The sequence below is a fragment of the Oncorhynchus tshawytscha genome, unplaced genomic scaffold, assembly GCF_018296145.1.
Source record: "Oncorhynchus tshawytscha isolate Ot180627B unplaced genomic scaffold, Otsh_v2.0 Un_scaffold_7045_pilon_pilon, whole genome shotgun sequence".
Lineage (NCBI taxonomy): Eukaryota > Metazoa > Chordata > Actinopteri > Salmoniformes > Salmonidae > Oncorhynchus > Oncorhynchus tshawytscha.
Genome location: NW_024609644.1, coordinates 24,818 through 40,915, shown reverse-complemented (window position 1 = coordinate 40,915; position 16,098 = coordinate 24,818). Strand labels below are relative to the sequence as shown.

The 16,098-nt window shown below is 41.5% G+C and overlaps 1 protein-coding gene across 1 annotated transcript in view; it reads right to left on the bottom strand.

The window, feature by feature from the left end:
* Positions 1–16,098, bottom strand: part of LOC112240931 (adhesion G protein-coupled receptor L1-like) — a gene marked incomplete at its 5' end in the record, with an annotated part of 59,586 nt that overhangs the window by 20,580 nt on the left and 22,908 nt on the right. The window contains 8 exons of the mRNA XM_042316606.1: positions 1,023–1,119; positions 1,719–1,874; positions 3,390–3,558; positions 4,502–4,593; positions 4,816–4,882; positions 5,214–5,434; positions 6,117–6,326; positions 11,985–12,158. Coding sequence (XP_042172540.1) covers positions 1,023–1,119; positions 1,719–1,874; positions 3,390–3,558; positions 4,502–4,593; positions 4,816–4,882; positions 5,214–5,434; positions 6,117–6,326; positions 11,985–12,158 — 1,186 coding nt within the window. The remainder of the gene's footprint in view (positions 1–1,022; positions 1,120–1,718; positions 1,875–3,389; positions 3,559–4,501; positions 4,594–4,815; positions 4,883–5,213; positions 5,435–6,116; positions 6,327–11,984; positions 12,159–16,098) is intronic.

Here is a 16,098-nt window from a genome sequence, read left to right as displayed (position 1 = left end):
CGAGACAGGTTAAAGATGAAGGAGAGGAGACAGGTTAAAGATGAAGGAGAGGAGACAGGTTAAAGATGTGGGAGACAAGACAGGTTAAAGATGAAGGAGAGGAGACAGGTTAAAGATGAAGGAGACGAGACAGGTTAAAGATGAAGGAGAGGAGACAGGTTAAAGATGAAGGAGAGGAGACAGGTTAAAGATGAAGGAGAGGAGACAGGTTAAAGATGAAGGAGAGGAGACAGGTTAAAGAAGGATTTTGAAGCTTTGGGACATGGGTTGTGTATGGGGTACGGTAGCATGTGCCAGGCGCACCAGTTTGTGTCAAGAACTGCAACGCTTTTCACGCTCAACAGTTTGCCGTGTTTATCAAGAATGGTCCACCACCCAATGGACATCCAGCCAACTTGATACAACGGTGGGAAGCATTGGAGTCAACATGGGCCAGCATCCCTGTGGAACGCTTTCAACACCTTGTAGAGTGGTTATTGGGAAGGTGTTTCTAATGTTTGGTATACTCAGAGAATACTTTTTCCTCCGTGATGTCAGTTCCAGGAAAGCGAATCTCCTTCCCCTCCCCTCCTCTCTTCTTACTCTCTCCTCCTCTCCTCGCACCCCCTCCCTCACTTGTTCCTGTCACTCTCTTCAATAAGACTAATTACCCCCAGCCAGCTCGTACGCTAATCAGTTCATTAAAAACAAAATGGATGAAATTAACATAAAGAGTGACGGTTGATTTAGCGGCTACCTCTTTGTCATCATCAACTCTTCCCTCCCTCCCAGATAATTCTGATCCCCATGACGATGGCTGCCACAGCGACGGTATGCCACCGGCAGCTCAGGCTATTGCTCGTGTCAATGTACACTGGCTCCTCTTCCTCGCTCTCTGTCTCTGACAGTAGACTCAGCGGTGCTCCTACTTCGTTCTGCCAGTCTGTCTGTCAGTTCTGATGAGCCTGCCATAGAGGTGTGCGTGATTGGAGAGGGGGACAGCAGGGGGGTTAGAGGGGGGTTAAGGGGGTGGGGAGTCTCACCACGGTTGAGTGAAGGAGTACTGTTGATGTCTCCCGCCATGAAGGAAGATTCCGTCTGCTTCCGAACTGTGTCGTTCCACATCCTGCGGATCCGACTCTGGAACGCCGGAGAAGAGAAGCACACAGTGAAGCAAAACAAGACAGACAGACAGGAATTAACAAGACAGACAGACAGACAGGAATAAATAATATGATATGCTATTGTAACTATGTGAGGCTGGAACACTGCCAAGCTTGCATGGATCTGTCTAAAACTACTAAGCAAACACATACATGCCACCAGAGATACATGAAGTAAATAAGCTCACGCAGTCGGCATACTAACATAAACAAGTTAATGCACGCAGATAAACAACATCAGATTGAGACGTGGTAGATCCAAATAGAGATGAAGGTTTCTGATTAGATTTGTGAAGCGTGTGATAGCCGGTATGTCAACTGTAGACTGAGAGTGTATGGTGTGTGTGTGTATAGAGTGTTGTCAAAGAGAATTAGGTATGGGATAGGCCTACACTTTGTAGATTGGTGCATGTACCCGTAATCTGTGGGTTTGTGTATGGCATGATGTGCCCTGTGTGTGCTCCCACGTAGTCCCTTAGAGTCTGTGCGTGTATGCATGCGTGCACACGTGTGTGTGTGTGTGTGTGTGTGGTGTGTATGTGTTTGTGGTGTGTGTGCGTATGTCCGTTCACTGACCTGTCTGTGTGCGGCAGCGTGGCGGGCCTGGTTGCCAGTGTAGTAGCGGTTGTTGGCACGCAGGGCAGAGTTCTTCAGGGAGCCGTGGGAGCTGGTGGTGGAGGTACGGCTGCAGCAGTACGAGTGACGCAGACACTTACTGTACTCCTTATGCACCTGCATGGAGAGAGTGGTGCGCGAGGGCAAACATGGCTTAGACACACGCGGAACCGCTAATATAGAAAATGTGCTGTAGGCTACAGTCAAAGATGGAGGAATGATTTTTTGATAGGGGGTGCAAGACTTTTTGTTGTTGCCTGATTTAGATATGTTCCTGCTTCTAATTTTCGACATTTTGGTCAGCTATTAGTTAGTTATCTTGTCTCTAATTAGATACATGCTTCTTCTCTTCTGTCATTATATGTTGCCATAGAAGACTAAATAAACCATTGCTCACCAGAATGAGATCATAAATTGATAGAATGAATCCTTCAATCTAGTTAATATCGGTAGGCTAAAGTTTTCTCTGTTATCTCTGCTTCTTTCGTGGAGGAAAGATGTTTAGGGACCGGGGAGAAAATGCAATAACCAAAAAAAAAAGTACATTTCCAAATTACATCAGTTTGACCGGTTGTAAGCTGTGAAAACGACCCAACATGTTTCTGTTAAGATTTCATTTCGGCTTGGATGCATATTTTAGGTGGTTGAAATACTATCAGCTTTTATGATGTTGATAAAGAGAGCACCTTTGCAGACAGTATCTAACTGCACATTCACATTCTCTCAAGATGCTGAAAGAAATCATATTTCTCCACTCCTGTCCCAGAATCAAAATATAGCCTACATTTGTTGAATCAATTTGCTACAAGAAATGCTTAATTCTGCAGGAGTTGATATTGAGACTATGTGAGAGGTTATAGACCTACAGTCAGTGTCCAGATTTCCGTTTCCATTCAACCCATCTGAACAGTAGGCTACAGTTCCCTTCTCGTGCCATAGGCCTATCCGAAGTCCTCGTCTTGTGTCTGTTGAATTTGTATAGTGCCTCACAACCATAACACATAACATAGCCAGCACTGAAATCATCCTCTTTTACCACTTCTAATCTTTCACAAACATTACTTTTCTGTCCCTCCCTTCTCTTTAGTTTCATTTCTCCATTTTGAGCTTTTCTCTTGAATTAAACTCTGACATTGTTCTTTTTGCCTCAGTGGGTCAAAGTTAACTTTTCTACCAGTTCCCAAAATAATTTTCAGATTGGCATGTAGGCTATTGGTGCATGTACAGTTAGGCCCTAAGGCTAATGCCAGATAGCCTAAAACAGCTAAAGAAAAGCCTCAATGTAGCCTAGACATATAAATTACACAAGAATGATACATTTATGTATTTTTCATTCTGAACATACGGGCTCAAGATTTTCATCAGGCAAAGACATACATGCTTTGAGAAAATTAACATTTCAAATAGACAGAGCTCTGAATAGTGCACCTAGTGATGTACTGTGCATAATTACCCTGTTTAATTAAAATTTGGTTAAATAATCACCTCCTTCTCACAGGAATTATTAAGGGAAAGTAACAACATAAATCAGGCTGCAGACTGTAATTATATTACATCATATCTATTTAAAATGTTATGCTTAGTTTACTCAATAGAAAAGGTCACTTTTAGATATGTGAGTGTTTGAGTTACCTTTTTCTGCAGTGCGCAGTGGAAGATGAAGATGAACATGCCCTGGAAGGCGTTGAAGGTGGTGAAGAGGTAGGCCATGATGACCGTGTTCTCGTTGATGAAGAGGAGGCCGAAGGACCAGGTCAGACCTAGCAGGAAGAGCAGGGCGATGGCCCCAATAGCCCATGACCTGGGGAGGAGAGGGTATGCTAATGTTAGCTTAGCATCGCAATGAAACCACTCACACAGACCGAAGCCAACCCTCTACCCAGCATGGCTGTTTTGCCTTAAGATGCATGTATCTCAACTGTACTGGCTTTGAACCTACTATCTGGAATATCTGCTTTGAAAATGACTCATTGTTATTACAATACAACGTGGTCTCAGAGCATTTTGTATTATACTGAACCTAAATCTGAGATACTACATTTAGTATGATATGTTACGTCGGCTACAGTTCCCTTCTCGGTATGTATGGTATGTATTCATTTGTGTATCTCCATCATTTCAAAACGTATATGTTATGAATTCCAATTTGTTGTTGCTAACGTTAGCTAGGTGGCTAGCTCTTGAGGTTAAGGATGTATGGCTAAGGATAGGAGTTAGGTTAAAGGGTTAAAGTTCGGGTTAGTTAAAAGGGTTAAGGTTAGGGTAAGCCAAAAGGGTTAAGATTAGGGTTAGATGAAGGATTAACTAAAAGGGTTAAGGTTAGGGGAAGGGTTAGCTAACATGCTAAGTAGTTGCAATGTAGCTAAAAAGTAGTAACTAGTTGTAAAGTTGCTAATTAGCTAAAGTTGTCCATGATGAGATTCAAACACTCAACCTTTGGCTTGCTAGATGTTTATGTTATTTGTCCACCCATCAAGCCAGACCAACCAACCACCCTACTTTTGTTTTTGCCTTAAGTAACCTTCTGTCTTATGTAACCATACCAAACATAACATATCATACTAATTTAAGTGTCCTGGATTTACATATACTATGTAACCAGTCTGGACAATATGACAAACATTATTCTGCTTTTCCTTCATTTTTTCAGATTTCCAACCCATCTCTCACTGATACAGGAAATGCCCTAATCACATGACCTGGGAGGCTTCACTGACCCCTAACCTCTGCTGAGTGGGACTCACTTGATGTTGTCGAGGCGACTGGAGTCAGGTTTTAGGGCAGAGGAGTTGCGGGTCATCTTGTGCACGGTGATCATGAGGAACACCAGGTTCAGCTAGGGGGGGAAAGGTCAAAGGTTGCACATGTCTACAACACATTCAGTGGAATCCTAGAACACCCTCTGGTCTTAAATTGTTGTAACATTTGTGAAGTTAGCCTTTAGTACAGGCCCTATGTTCCTCCAGGAACTAAGAGGATTAAGTAAATAAGTAAGTAGCCTGAATGAAAAAGAATGTAATACAGTTGGTCATAATAGCATCATAATGAATGACTGTACCATAATAACAAAAGAAACAGGGCCAATGAAGCTCCAGATGAAGTAGTTATCCACCCGCAACCAGCACCTATACATGGGACATAGGAAAAGATTCAAATATCACAGTCACACTCGCACACATGTACCCCTTGCACACACACATACATCACACACACAAATCACACATCACACACACACACTCATCCCCTGTCTCGGAGGATATCTTATAGAAGCTAATCAGCAGGCTTCGGCTAACTGTTCAAAACTCTTGTCCATGGGGGGAAGACAACGAAAGAGAACAATCCTCTTCAAACTACACTCCATATTACATTCCCTGTTAGGGGAATAGTCTAGGCACTCTAAACTAGCATAATCCTGTCTCTCAATCTGCAGGTGAAAAGGGACTGCTTCACACGTACGCTTTCTTGGTCCCATAGCTCCGGTAGTCTATGGCTGCCGAGATGCCCACCACCAGAGCTGGGAAGCAGTAGCCACACAGGTAGTAGTACTTCTTGCGGGAGTACTCGCTCTCAAACACCTCCACCAGCAACAGATAGAGCTGCACCCCCTCCAGACACATCCAGGAGAATGCAGCCAGGAAGAAGAAGTGAAGCAGCCCAGCAAAGATCGGACAGGCAATCTGAGACAGAGAGAAGGAGAAGGAGAAAGAGATAGAGGGAGACAGAGGGCTGTCAGGGGCGGCAGGGTAGCCTAGTGGTCTAGTAACTAGTAACTGAAAGGGTTGCAAGTTCAAATCCCCGAGCTGACAAGGTACAAATCTGTCATTCTGCCCCTGAACAAGGCAGCTAACCCACTGTTCCTAGGCCATCATTGAAAATAAGAATTAGTTCTTAACTGATTTGTCTAGTTAAATAAAGGTAAAACATTTTTTTAAAGGGACTGAGAGAGAGAAAGAATGAGAAGGAGAGTAAAATAAAATAAAAAGAGAGATTTAAAAAACAGAGGGGTGAAAAGGAGTGAAAGAGAAAAGGAAAATAGCAAAGGAAGGTGAGTAAGATGCAGAAAAGGACAGCATAAGGTTATTCAAGCCCTGTAACGGAGGACCTTTTCATTCTCATGATCCATAATGAAAAGCACTTCCCCTTTAAGTGCTGATGGTCTGATGTTGTTCCAAGTGCGAGACAGACGTCTCTCTGTCCTGTATTAGGTGTTCCATGTACGAGGCACTTGTCCCCTAGCCTGGCCCCAGATCAGTTATTTCACATGCCACATGACAATGTCTTTACGACTTAACAAGACAGCACAAACAGATCTGGAACCAGGCTACATGTCCCTCTCTCCCTCTCCCCTCCCCTACTCACGTGGTACTGGGTCTTGTCGATTCCGATAAGGAAGAGGAGCTCTGCGATGAAGAGGTTGATGCAGAGGTTCTTGTGGATGGTGTTGCGGTCGGTCTGCAGGCCCCTCAGGAAGCAAAAGGTAGAGATGCAAATAGCCAGGCACACCAAGCTGATCACTATGCCCACCCAGGTGATCACAAACAGGATCAACTCGTGCATCCTCCCAGGGTACTGTGGAGAGAGGGATGGTGGGGATGGAGAGGGAGGAATAGGGGTGGGGGAGAGAGATGGGGGAGAAGAGGGAGAGGTGAGGTGAGGGGAGACAGATATAGGGAGGAAAGGGATGGGAGGTAGGAATGATGGGAGACAAGGAGAAAGACAAGGAGGGACAGGATGAGAGTGAGAGAGAGAGTTGATTTGTAAATGTATTCACATTCAGCTAAAATGTAGAAACAAGGAGACGAAACATCCTGAAAAAAAACATGACATTCACATTCAAGTGAATGTCAGTCAGAGTTGCAGGACATGAATTTGTAAGTGTGATTGCGTGGGAGGGAGAAATAAAGAGAGAGAGTGAGAGAGAAAGAGAGAGATTGGAGAAGGAGAAAGAGAGTAGTTTGAGTAAGTGTGTGTGTGTGTGTTTGTGTGTACGCGTGTGTGCATATATGTGTGTGTGCATGTATGTGTGTGTGTGTGTGCCAAGGTTATTATAGTTTAGTGTTTTTATATTCATTTTCTATCTATTAGTTTGAAGAATATTGTTTGAAATTCAGTTTACTTTCAGTTAGTTTCACATTCACTTTACTAGTTTTTATTTAGTTTAAAGGGGCAATCAGCAGTTGCTACATACATTTTTTGCCTTGTAAATGAATGACATGATTCTTGAAGAATATTACTTATAAATGAGCTTAGTTCAACTGTCGTACCTCATCAGGACTTCAAAAATAAGCTTGTTTATTCTGTTTGTAAACAAAGTAAATGTAAACAAACAATGTATAGCATAAAAAACACGGTTAAAACTATAATTTGGATATCAAGCATGGTCAATCCTTGCATGCATAGCTATGTCTATGAATTTCTTGTTTTTACTTCCTGCTTTGAGAAATTGTAGAAATGGGTGGGGATATTGTAGGAATGGGTGGAGTTTAGTCATAATTATGACTGTGGGTGTGTTATCTAGTGACGGCCATCAGTATGTGATGTGTCATAGAGATCCTGTTAAATTACTAGAGTGGCTATTTAATAAACCCTCAAAATTCCATCAGCAACTGATTTCAGCAAGTTTATGGATGTGGATTGACTGCATTGTTTGAATAGAATGTTGGCATATTGGCAGTTACTTTGAAAAATGAATGGAATAATTCCTCTACAATTGGATGGCTAGCTAGCTAACAAACATACAGTGTATATAAATTCTTCAAATTCATTATTTTAAACAATATCTGACCAACTCCCTAACCAAAATGGCTGATCTTTATCCCATCATAAGAAGGTTCATGTCCATTCTAGTATTCAAATTCCTAATTATATGTGCTGTTATTGGTTGATTCAGCTCTAATGAGATTACATAAACATATATTCCACTGTATTAGCCACATCAGTTAACATAATTTGAATGAACATTCTACATTACCGTGGAAATGATTGCGTCACAATACCAGGCAGCCATTGCGAGTGTACCCATGAGTTTACCAGTCAAATTGCCAGGGTATGCGATTCCAAGACCATTTTATTCATCGTTTGCTACAACACCTTGCTTGTTTCAGCAAGGTGTAATAACATTTTATGATGTTGTCAAGAGTCCAAGAGTTATCGCAGAAACAGGGCACGTTTGATCACTTTTGTCAAGTCGTTGACCATTTTTGGTCACAGCCTTCCAAAGTGTATTGCATTATGGGGATAAAATCTGTCTGACTTGTGCCTATATGACAACTGCATGAACTTGACAAAAAACATGTGGTCAAAGATCATGAAGTTTTGACTGCAGTCAACTTCAAGTTCCTGCATTTGCTCTTCATCAACTTCATCCTGAAGCCATTGCCTGCATTGTAGGAGGCTCTATTGTCAACCAATCATTATGGGGTTTTTGTTTGACCCACGGGAAGTGACCAAAGACTGAAACAGGAACACACTTTGCCTACCACTTTGAAGATGCAAAATATTTTTTATTGTGAAACAAGCAAGAAATAAATAAAAAAAACAGGAAACTTGAGAGTGCATAACTATTCACTAGCCACTGGGATGTTTGCCCATTATTCAAGGCAAAACTGCTCCAGCTCCTTCAAGCTGGATGGGTTCCACTGGTGTACAGCAATATGTCATAACACAGATTCTCAATTGGATTGAGGTCTGGGCTTCGACTAGGCCATTCCAAGATATTTAAATGTTTCCCCTTAAACCACTTGAGTGTTGCTTTAGTAGTATGCTTAGAGTCATTGTCTTGCTGGAAGGTGAACCTCCGTCCCAGTCTCAAATCTCAGGTTTCCCTCAAGAATCTCCCTGTATTTAGTGCCAGCCATCATTCATTCAATTCTGACCAGTTTCCCAGTCCCTGTCGATGAAAAACATTGCCACAGCATGATGCTGCCACCACCATGCTTCACTGTGGGGATGGGATTCTCGGGGTGATGAGAGGTGTTGGGTTTGAGCCAGATATAGCGTTAACCTGGATGGCCAAAAAGCTCAATTATAGTCTCATCTGACCAGAGAACCTTCTTCCAAATGTTTGGGAAGTCTCCCACATGCCTTTTGGGGGACACCAGAAAGCAATGGCTTTTTTTCTGGCCACTCTTCCGTAAAGGCCAGCTCTGTGGAGTGTAGGGCTTAAAGTGGTCCAATGGACAGATACTCCAATCTCCTCTGTGGAGCTTTGCAGCTACTTCAGGTTTATCTTTGGTCTCTTTGTTGCCTCTCTGATTAATGCCCTCCTTGCCTGGTTCGTGAGTTTTGGTGAGCGGCCCTCTCTTGGCAGGTTTGTTGTGGTGGCATATTCTTTCAATTTTTTGATAATGGATTTAATGATGCTCTGTGGGATGTTCAAAGTTTCTGATATATTTTATAACACAACCCTGATCTGTACTTCTCCACAACTTTGTCCCTGACCTGTTTGGAGAGCTCCTTAGTCTTCATGGTGCCGCTTGCTTGGTGGTGCCCCTTGCTTACTGGAGTTGCAGATACTGGGGCCTTTCAGAACAGGTGTATATATTCTTAGATCATGTGACACTTACATTGCACACAGGTGGACTTTACTGAACTAATTATGTGACTTCTGAAGATAATTTGTTGCACCAGATCTTATTTAGGGGCTTCATAGCAAAGGGAGTGAATACATATACAGTGGGGAGAACAAGTATTTGATACACTGGCGATTTTGCAGGTTTTCCTACTTACAAAGCATGTAAAGGTCTGTAATTTATATCATAGGTACACTTCAACTATGAGAGACGGAATCTAAAACAAAAATCCAGAAAATCACATTGTATGATTTTAAGTAATTAATTTGCATTTTATTGCATGACATAAGTATTTGACACATCAGAAAAGCAGAACTTAATATTTGATACAGAAACCTTTGTTTGCAATTACAGAGATCATACATTTGCTGTAGTTCTTGACCAGGTTTGCGCACACTGCAGCAGGGATTTTGTCCCACTCCTCCATACAGATCTTCTCCAGATCCTTCAGGTTTCAGAGCTGTCGCTGGGCAATATGGACTTTCAGCTTCCTCCAAAGATTTTCTATTGGGTTCAGGTCTGGAGACTGGCTAGGCCACTCCAGGACCTTGATATGCTTCTTACGGAGCCACTCCTTAGTTGCCCTGGCTGTGTATTTCGGGTCATTGTCATGCTGGAAGACCCAGCCACGACCCATCTTCAATGCTCTTACTGAGGGAAGGAGGTTGTTGGCCAAGATCTCGCGATACGTGGCCCCATCCATCCTCCCCTCAATATGGTGCAGTCGTCCTGTCCCCTTTGCAGAAAAGCATCCCCAAAGAATGATGTTTCCACCTCCATGCTTCACGGTTGATATGGTGTTCTTGGGGTTGTACTCATCCTTCTTCTTCCTCCAAACACGGCGAGTGGAGTTTAGACCAAAAAGCTCTATTTTTGTCTCATCAGACCACATGACCTTCTCCCATTCCTCCTCTGGATCATCCAGAGGGTCATTGGAAAACTTCAGACGGGCCTGGACATGCGCTGGCTTGAGCAGGGGGACCTTGCGTGCACTGTAGGATTTTAATCCATGACGGCGCAGTGTGTTACTAATGGTTTTCTTTGAGACTGTGGTCCCAGCTCTCTTCAGGTCATTGACCAGGTCCTGCCATGTAGTTCTGGGCTGATCCCTCACCTTCCTCATGATCATTGATGCCCCACGAGGTGAGATCTTGCATGGAGCCCCAGACCGAGGTTGATTGACCGTCATCTTGAACTTCTTCCATTTTCTAATTATTGCGCCAACAGTTGTTGCCTTCTCACCAAGCTGCTTGTCTATTGTCCTGTAGCCCATCCCAGCCTTGTGCAGGTCTCCAATTTGATCCCTGATGTCCTTACACAGCTCTCTGGTCTTGACCATTGTGAAGAGGTTGGAGTCTGTTTGATTGAGTGTGTGGACAGGTGTCTTTTATACAGGTAACGAGTTCAAACAGGTGCAGTTAATACAGGTAATGAGTGGAGAACAGGAGGACTTCTTAAAGAAAAACTAACAGGGAGCCGGAATTCTTACTGGTTGGTAGGTGATCAAATACTTATGTCATGCAATAAAATGCAAATAAATTACTTAAAAATCATACAATGTGATTTTCTGGATTCTTGTTTAGATTCCGTCTCTCACAGTTGAAGTGTACGTACCTATGATAAAAATTACATTTTTATTTTACTAGTCAAGTCAGTTAAGAACAAATTCTTATTTTCAATGACGGCCTAGGAACAGTGGGTTAACTTCCTGTTCAGGGGCAGGACGACAGATTTGTACCTTGTCAGCGACAGGACTTGAACTTGCAACCTTTCGGTTACTAGTCCAACACTCTAAACACTAGGCTACCCTGCCGCCCCATTCTTTTTAAGTAGGAAAACCTGCAAAATCGGCAGTGTATCAAATACTTGTTCTCCCCACTGCACATGCACCACTTTTCCATTTTACATTTTTGGGAATTTTTTTAAACAAGTTATTTTTTAAATTTAACTTCACCAATTTGTCCATTAATTGAAATCCAAATAAAAATCCATTTAAATTACAGGTTGTAATGCAACAAAATAAGAAAAACGCCAAGGGGGATGAATACTTTTGCAAGGCACTGTATATTTAGCCTTACCACTCAAACGCACCCAATATATGTGGTGCTGCTCATGGCAACGTCATCTCGCTGAGTCTACCTTTAAATTATAAAGGTAGACTCAACGTGACTCGCCAGATTCCGAAGATTGAAAACCCTATAAAAAAAACATTCTATTTCCCCCCCTTCCCCCCCAAAATGACTAAAACTGAACATAATTCTTGATGGTTTTTATTATTGTAGTTAGTTTTGTAGTCAAAGATAACAGTTCCAGTATAGCCAGATGTGGAGATCCTGGGCTGGAGTGATAACACGTGGTCTGCGGTTGTGAGGCCCGTAGGACGTACTGCCAAATTCTCTAAAACAACACTGAGGCGACTGATGATTTTCGGGTTTTCATTTACTATAATAACCTTGGTGTGTGCCTGTGTGTCTGTCTGTATGCCTGTGTGTGTGTGTGTGTGTATGTGTGTGTGTGTGTGTGTATGTGTGTGTGTGTGTATGTGTGTGTGTGTGTGTGTGTGTGTGTGTGTGTGTGTGTGTGTGTGTGTCTGTATGTCTGTGTGTGTGTGTGTGTGTCTGTATGTCTGTGTGTGTGTAATATCCACTGGACCTACATCAGGCTGGTGGTGGGCCATGAGCACAGCAAAGTTGGTGAGGTGGGAACAGGAGCAGGTGGTGTGTGTGCTGTTGGTGTCCAGCAGTCTACAGCCCTGAGACGACCACTGGCCTGTCATCGACCGCTCAGAGTAATTCCAGAACGAACAGTTGGGACTGTAGTGGTTCTCCAACTGGAAGAGGAGTGAGAGAGAGGGGGGGGGGTATTTCAAATGAAAATGAATTAACTTTATTGATACCCAAGGTAAATGGTTCCGTCGCAGGCTTTATAACAACACACAGACATAAATAACGAACATAAAGTGCTGCAATCCATTTAAACATGTTTCTATACAGTACAAGCAGATGACAGGGAAAGAAAATACAGCCTATTTAAACAGTTGGCAAATATGTGGGAGAGAGAGAGAAAGGGTGAGAGGTGAAATATATTGTAATGCATGTGTACAGTAACAGAACAGTGTGTACAGTGTGGGGGACATAGTGTTTGATGCTCTGTATACAGTATATGTATGGGCTTGTTTGTCTACTACAGTACAGTATGTGTATGGTCTTGTTTGTCTACTACAGTACAGTATGTGTATGGTCTTGTTTGTCTACTACAGTACAGTATGTGTATGGTCTTGTTTGTCTACTACAGTACAGTATATGTATGGTCTTGTTTGTCTACTACAGTACAGTATGTGTATGGTCTTGTTTGTCTACTACAGTACAGTATATGTATGGGCTTGTTAGTCTACTACAGTACACTATGTGTATGGTCTTGTTTGTCTACTACAGTACAGTATATGTATGGGCTTGTTTGTCTACTACAGTACACTATGTGTATGGTCTTGTTTGTCTACTACAGTACAGTATATGTATGGTCTTGTTTGTCTACTACAGTACAGTATATGTATGGGCTTGTTTGTCTACTACAGTACAGTATATGTATGGTCTTGTTTGTCTACTACAGTACAGTATGTGTATGGTCTTGTTTGTCTACTACAGTACACTATGTGTATGGTCTTGTTTGTCTACTACAGTACAGTATATGTATGGGCTTGTTTGTCTACTACAGTACACTATGTGTATGGTCTTGTTTGTCTACTACAGTACACTATGTGTATGGTCTTGTTTGTCTACTACAGTACACTATGTGTATGGGCTTGTTTGTCTACTACAGTACAGTATATGTATGGGCTTGTTTGTCTACTACAGTACAGTATGTGTATGGTCTTGTTTGTCTACTACAGTACAGTATGTGTATGGTCTCGTTTGTCTACTACAGTACAGTATGTGTATGGTCTTGTTTGTCTACTACAGTACACTATGTGTATGGGCTTGTTTGTCTACTACAGTACAGTATGTGTATGGTCTTGTTTGTCTACTACAGTACACTATGTGTATGGTCTTGTTTGTCTACTACAGTACAGTATGTGTATGGTCTTGTTTGTCTACTACAGTACAGTATATGTATGGTCTTGTTTGTCTACTACAGTACAGTATATGTATGGTCTTGTTTGTCTACTACAGTACAGTATGTGTATGGTCTTGTTTGTCTACTACAGTACAGTATGTGTATGGGCTTGTTTGTCTACTACAGTACAGTATGTGTATGGGCTTGTTTGTCTACTACAGTACAGTATATGTATGGTCTTGTTTGTCTACTACAGTACAGTATGTGTATGGTCTTGTTTGTCTACTACAGTACAGTATGTGTATGGTCTTGTTTGTCTACTACAGTACAGTATGTGTATGGTCTTGTTTGTCTACTACAGTACAGTATATGTATGGGCTTGTTTGTCTACTACAGTACAGTATATGTATGGTCTCGTTTGTCTACTACAGTACAGTATATGTATGGGCTTGTTTGTCTACTACAGTACAGTATATGTATGATCTCGTTTGTCTACTACAGTACAGTATATGTATGGGCTTGTTTGTCTACTACAGTACAGTATATGTATGGTCTTGTTTGTCTACTACAGTACAGTATGTGTATGGTCTTGTTTGTCTACTACAGTACAGTATATGTATGGGCTTGTTTGTCTACTACAGTACAGTATATGTATGGGCTTGTTTGTCTACTACAGTACAGTATATGTATGGGCTTGTTTGTCTACTACAGTACAGTATGTGTATGGGCTTGTTTGTCTACTACAGTACAGTATATGTATGGTCTTGTTTGTCTACTACAGTACACTATGTGTATGGTCTTGTTTGTCTACTACAGTACAGTATGTGTATGGGCTTGTTTGTCTACTACAGTACACTATGTGTATGGTCTTGTTTGTCTACTACAGTACAGTATGTGTATGGGCTTGTTTGTCTACTACAGTACACTATGTGTATGGGCTTGTTTGTCTACTACAGTACAGTATGTGTATGGTCTTGTTTGTCTACTACAGTACAGTATATGTATGGGCTTGTTTGTCTACTACAGTACAGTATATGTATGGTCTTGTTTGTCTACTACAGTACAGTATGTGTATGGGCTTGTTTGTCTACTACAGTACACTATGTGTATGGGCTTGTTTGTCTACTACAGTACACTATGTGTATGGGCTTGTTTGTCTACTACAGTACACTATGTGTATGGGCTTGTTTGTCTACTACAGTACACTATTGTATGGGCTTGTTTGTTACTACAGTACACTATGTGTATGGGCTTGTTTGTCTACTACAGTACAGTATGTGTATGGGCTTGTTTGTCTATTACAGTACACTATGTGTATGGGCTTGTTTGTCTACTACAGTACAGTATGTGTATGGTCTTGTTTGTCTACTACAGTACAGTATATGTATGGGCTTGTTTGTCTACTACAGTACAGTATATGTATGGTCTTGTTTGTCTACTACAGTACAGTATGTGTATGGGCTTGTTTGTCTACTACAGTACACTATGTGTATGGGCTTGTTTGTCTACTACAGTACACTATGTGTATGGGCTTGTTTGTCTACTACAGTACACTATGTGTATGGGCTTGTTTGTCTACTACAGTACAGTATATGTATGGGCTTGTTTGTCTACTACAGTACAGTATGTGTATGGTCTTGTTTGTCTACTACAGTACAGTATGTGTATGGTCTTGTTTGTCTACTACAGTACAGTATGTGTATGGGCTTGTTTGTCTACTACAGTACAGTATATGTATGGTCTTGTTTGTCTACTACAGTACAGTATATGTATGGTCTTGTTTGTCTACTACAGTACAGTATATGTATGGTCTTGTTTGTCTACTACAGTACAGTATGTGTATGGTCTTGTTTGTCTACTACAGTACAGTATGTGTATGGTCTTGTTTGTCTACTACAGTACACAGTACACTACAGTATATATGTATGGGCTTGTTTGTCTACTACAGTACAGTATATGTATGGGCTTGTTTGTCTACTACAGTACAGTATATGTATGGGCTTGTTTGTCTACTACAGTACAGTATGTGTATGGGCTTGTTTGTCTACTACAGTACAGTATATGTATGGTCTTGTTTGTCTACTACAGTACACTATGTGTATGGGCTTGTTTGTCTACTACAGTACAGTATATGTATGGGCTTGTTTGTCTACTACAGTACAGTATATGTATGGGCTTGTTAGTCTACTACAGTACACTATGTGTATGGTCTTGTTTGTCTACTACAGTACAGTATATGTATGGGCTTGTTTGTCTACTACAGTACACTATGTGTATGGTCTTGTTTGTCTACTACAGTACAGTATGTGTATGGTCTTGTTTGTCTACTACAGTACATGTATGTGTTTGTCTATACAGTACAGTATATGTATGGGCTTGTTTGTCTACTACAGTACAGTATGTATGGGATCTACTACAGTACACTTGTGTATGGTCTTGTTTGTCTACTACAGTACAGTATATGTATGGGCTTGTTTGTCTACTACAGTACACTATGTGTATGGTCTTGTTTGTCTATGTATGGGTCTTGTTTGTCTACTACAGTACAGGTGTATGGTCTTGTTTGTCTACTACAGTACAGTATATGTATATGTACACTATGGGGTCTTGTTTGTCTACTACAGTACACTATGTGTATGGTCTTGTTTGTCTACTACAGTACAGTATATGTATGGTCTTGTTTGTCTACTACAGTACAGTATATGTATGGTCTTGTT